This window comes from Lactuca serriola, chromosome 9, assembly GCF_051521515.1.
Source record: "Lactuca serriola cultivar US96UC23 chromosome 9, Lser_US96UC23_V15, whole genome shotgun sequence".
Lineage (NCBI taxonomy): Eukaryota > Viridiplantae > Streptophyta > Magnoliopsida > Asterales > Asteraceae > Lactuca > Lactuca serriola.
Genome location: NC_136416.1, coordinates 21,688,102 through 21,692,067, shown reverse-complemented (window position 1 = coordinate 21,692,067; position 3,966 = coordinate 21,688,102). Strand labels below are relative to the sequence as shown.

The following is a 3,966-nucleotide window of genomic DNA, read 5'->3' as shown; positions in this document are numbered from 1 at the left end:
AATGTTTGTGGTCACCCATTTAACAAAATAATTTATGATTATACTTGTCTTTGGTTCTGTTTTTGACATTACCATTAAATTTATGGCAAGACAATTTAATAATTTAATACAATTTCAGTATGTTTTTGTTAATATAAACACCCAACTGAGAGTTGATATAAATAGAAACAACAAATAATCCAGCAATCAATATTGAGAGTTGAGACAAGGCCAAAAATCATCGGAAAATGCTAATTTATTATTGTCATGCCAAGTGGAATATAGAAGCGGGATTGTTTGGCTTTATTCGTGGTTTTCTTTCTTTTGCGACCGAGATGGCGGGAAAATTTCACTTGCCACCTGATATGGCGATTCCCGCTAAAACCATTTCCTCTCCAATCACTATATTTCTGCTTCTCCCGCTACCTCCATTTTCATGCCCAACCACTACCAAATCTTAGACATCTTTGACCTGCTTTCCCGGTAAAACAACAGAAAATGCCATCAATCGCCGGTGGTAGATCGTCGCCCATGTCAATTGTCGGCGCCGACGTATCTTCGCCTCAGAAACGGCGGTTGAGATCTAATTCAGGTTTATCGGACGATCCTGTTTTCAGTACTCCACCCAAGCCATGCTCTCCGTTGAAAACTAAATCTCCTCGTCAATGCGTCGATGATAGTCCCAATAAAAGGCGAACAGATGTGAGTTTTCGGAATTTCTTAATATGTTACTCGATATATCTTGATACCAAATTTTTAGAATGAAATTAAGTGTACAAGGAATATTTTCAGGTGAATGAAGCGGCGTCTACTGATAATATCACGAAAATGAGAAAATCCCCAAAGAAGAAGTTGTTGGATAGTTTTCTCGATAAACCGATCTGGAATCCAACAGGTTATCTCGATTTTCTTTTCATAGTGGAATTACCTAACGTGTGATCAGATCTATGAAATTCGTGCTCATTAGTGCGTATATTCTAAATTAAGCTCTTTTATTATGTAGATTCTGAGCAATTAAGCGCGGTGAAGGAGGCTTTACATGTATCCACAGCTCCATCCGTGCCCGTATGCAGAGAGGATGAACAGAAACGGATAGTGGAGTTCTGTAAACAAAGCATTGAGCAAGAGAAGGCTGGGAGCTTGTATGTTTGTGGGTGCCCAGGGACTGGAAAATCACTTTCCATGGAAAACGTGAAGAAGTCTCTGGCTATTTGGGCTAAAGAGGTAATCTCCATTTGCCTGATTGTTCGTTTTGTAATTCAAGTGGAACTATTGCACTTACATAATTACTCACACCATCTAAAAGATGAAGATTATAACGAGTGGAATCATGTATTGTTTCCAGACAGGAGGTCAATTCCCAGAAATTTTGGGCATAAACTGTACCTCTCTCTCAACTACTTCAGAAATTTTCAACAAGGTAAAAACTTATCAATACATTGATATGAATCGGCTCATATGCAACCAACTTAGTGCTTACAAGCTAATGCATTTGGCAGATACTTGGAAAGAGTCAACCACATAAGAAGATCAACAATCGTTCTACACCCTTAAGACAAATTCAGCAATTATATTCTCAAAAGCAACAGTCATCTGGCACAAAAATGATGTAAGATGCATATGCCTTTATTAGCTACATTTGAAAAATCTATCCAATTATAGCAATGTGAATAGTTATTGATAAATGCTTTGTTAACAGGTTGGTTATTGCTGATGAATTGGATTACTTGATTACAAAGGATCGGGTGGTGCTCCATGATCTATTTATGCTAACAACATTACCCTTTTCAAAAGTTATATTGATAGGTATGATTTGACATGGTGTTTTTCAGTTCAATGTGCTCTTGATTTATCAATGTTTCTCATATTGGATCTTGTTTTACAGGTATAGCTAATGCAATTGACTTAGCAGACCGTTTTCTTCCAAAATTACAATCTCTAAATTGTGAGTTACATTCTCTAAACTAGGTTGCTATTTATTGAATTTAGCCAAATTTTTGGAATTTATTAATGGATGTTTTCTGGAATTGTTTCTTCTAGGCAAACCAATGGTTTTGTCTTTTCGAGCATACACCATGGATCAGATCATTATGATTCTCAAACAACGGTTAATGGTAAATACTCTTTGTTTTGAGATTCTCAATTTTCTGCAAAATGTTTATATATTGATGAATGTTTTGTTTCATCAGGCACTTCCTTACACTGTTTTCCAGCCACAAGCACTGGAACTTTGTGCAAGAGTGAGTAAATTGTATATTTTCCTTTTAATTTTAATGTCAAAATTTATAAGACTTGACTCAACTTAAATATTGATTGGCAGAAAGTTGCAGCTTCATCTGGAGATATGAGGAAAGCTCTTGGAATATGCAGGTTGGCATATTCTCCATTTTTTTTAAAATTGTTTATTGCTTCAAAAGTCTCTCAAGGTTTCATATATTTGGATTGAACTGACGCTTTTATCCTTGGTTTTCAGAGGTGCAATTGAGAGGCTAGAAATAGAGCTCAGAGAATCTACTTCCACTTCAAATCTGTCCTCAATGGTAAACATTTTTTTTTTTTAATTTTGTCCTTAAATAAATTTAACAAGTGAACTTTGATATAACTTATTTCTCATATTGTTATAGGTGAGGGTTGATCACATGGCTATTGCTTTATCAAGGGCTTACAAATCACCAATAGTTGACACAATACAATCCCTTCCCCAACATCAACAGGTTTGCTTTCTTACCATATTATTATTATTATTATTTCACCATTAAAAATATTATAGTATTTTATTGATCTCTAACTTTAAAAACCCTTCTTTTGGTATAGATTGTACTGTGTTCTGCTGTGAAGCTTTTCCGAAAGGGAAAGAAGGATACAACAATAGGCGAGGTATAATGATTATATTTTATCTTCAATGACAACACATGTTTTTCTAATTATTAATAAAAAGTTTTTAACTGTTTGTTAAACTTGATTGATACAACAGTTGAACAAGTTTTATATAGAAGTGTGCAAGTCAACATTGATACCACCTGTTGGAATAATGGAACTTTCATGCATGTGTAGAATTCTAGGTGATCAGGTAAACACATCACTTCACTTCTTATCTGTTAACTATTAAATCCACACATTTTTTTTTCTTTTTAATAATCTCTAATATAATTATATAAATCATTTTTATTTTTTTTGTAGGGAATTCTGAAACTCGGCCAATCTAGAGATGATAAATTAAAGAGAGTCACATTGCAAGTAGAGGAAGCAGACATTATTTTTGCATTACAGGTACAAATAATAATAATAATCTAAAACAAGTTTTAGCTTCCTAAACTTTGACTTTTTTCATGTATAAATTATACTAATAATCATTTAATTAATTTGTTCTCTCAGGGCATCCGTTTCTTTCACAACTGTCTTCAAAACAATCAATGGTTGTAATCGCCAATGATGGATGCGTGGAACAACACAACAGGAGCTCAACTTCCAAATGTTAACATTTATTCCTTGTTATATTATATTATATTATATATATATAGATGATGTCATACAAAAGGCAAAGCATTACAGAAAACAATTTTTTTTTTATTTGGTCTATAATTCTTTCTGAGGTAATGTTATGCCTAAACCAGTTGGATTGACATAGAGCGTTAGCATACTGTTTTGATGTTTTTTTAGAAAACCGATTTGTTGTTTTCTTACTTTTATGACATAATGTTGTTTAATTCATTAGTTTTGTGATTTCAATTAAGAGGTTGAAGATGGTGTTATGCAATAATTTTGACACAAAAACTGCACTTAAGTATTTCATTAAAAGGTGTTGGAATTCATTTGTTGGTATCATTTGCATAAAAAACGACGTTCTAAAAAAATTACATAACAAAGTAAGCTTATTTTTACAAGTTTGTGCACAAGCTTGAATTGATAGTTTGATGATAAAATCTCTATAATTCTAAATGGGTCTTTACTCGTTTGTTTTGGTTGTAATTAAATGTTAACGTGTAA

At 33.3% G+C, this 3,966-nt stretch overlaps 1 protein-coding gene across 1 annotated transcript; it reads left to right on the top strand.

Moving 5' to 3' along the window:
- The first annotated feature begins 326 nt into the window (after positions 1–326).
- Positions 327–3,693, top strand: LOC145076837 (cell division control protein 6 homolog B-like). Its single transcript, XM_079022637.1, has 16 exons — positions 327–681; positions 772–874; positions 983–1,203; positions 1,325–1,399; positions 1,479–1,588; positions 1,679–1,785; positions 1,865–1,924; positions 2,020–2,093; positions 2,169–2,219; positions 2,300–2,349; positions 2,453–2,519; positions 2,604–2,693; positions 2,794–2,856; positions 2,954–3,049; positions 3,160–3,249; positions 3,355–3,693. The coding sequence occupies exons 1-16, from the start codon at positions 478–480 to the stop codon at positions 3,400–3,402; spliced, it is 1,509 nt and encodes a 502-aa protein (XP_078878763.1). The 5' UTR covers positions 327–477; the 3' UTR covers positions 3,403–3,693.
- The last annotated feature ends 273 nt before the right edge of the window (positions 3,694–3,966 follow it).

Excerpts from the sequence above, each read along its gene's own strand:
- LOC145076837 (XM_079022637.1), top strand. The coding sequence starts at position 478 with ATGCCATCAATCGCCGGTGGTAGATCGTCGCCCATGTCAATTGTCGGC. Across the intron at positions 2,094-2,168 it reads TTCTCAAACAACGGTTAATG|GCACTTCCTTACACTGTTTT; the intron begins GTAAATACTCTT and ends TTGTTTCATCAG. Across the intron at positions 2,694-2,793 it reads CCCTTCCCCAACATCAACAG|ATTGTACTGTGTTCTGCTGT; the intron begins GTTTGCTTTCTT and ends CTTTTGGTATAG.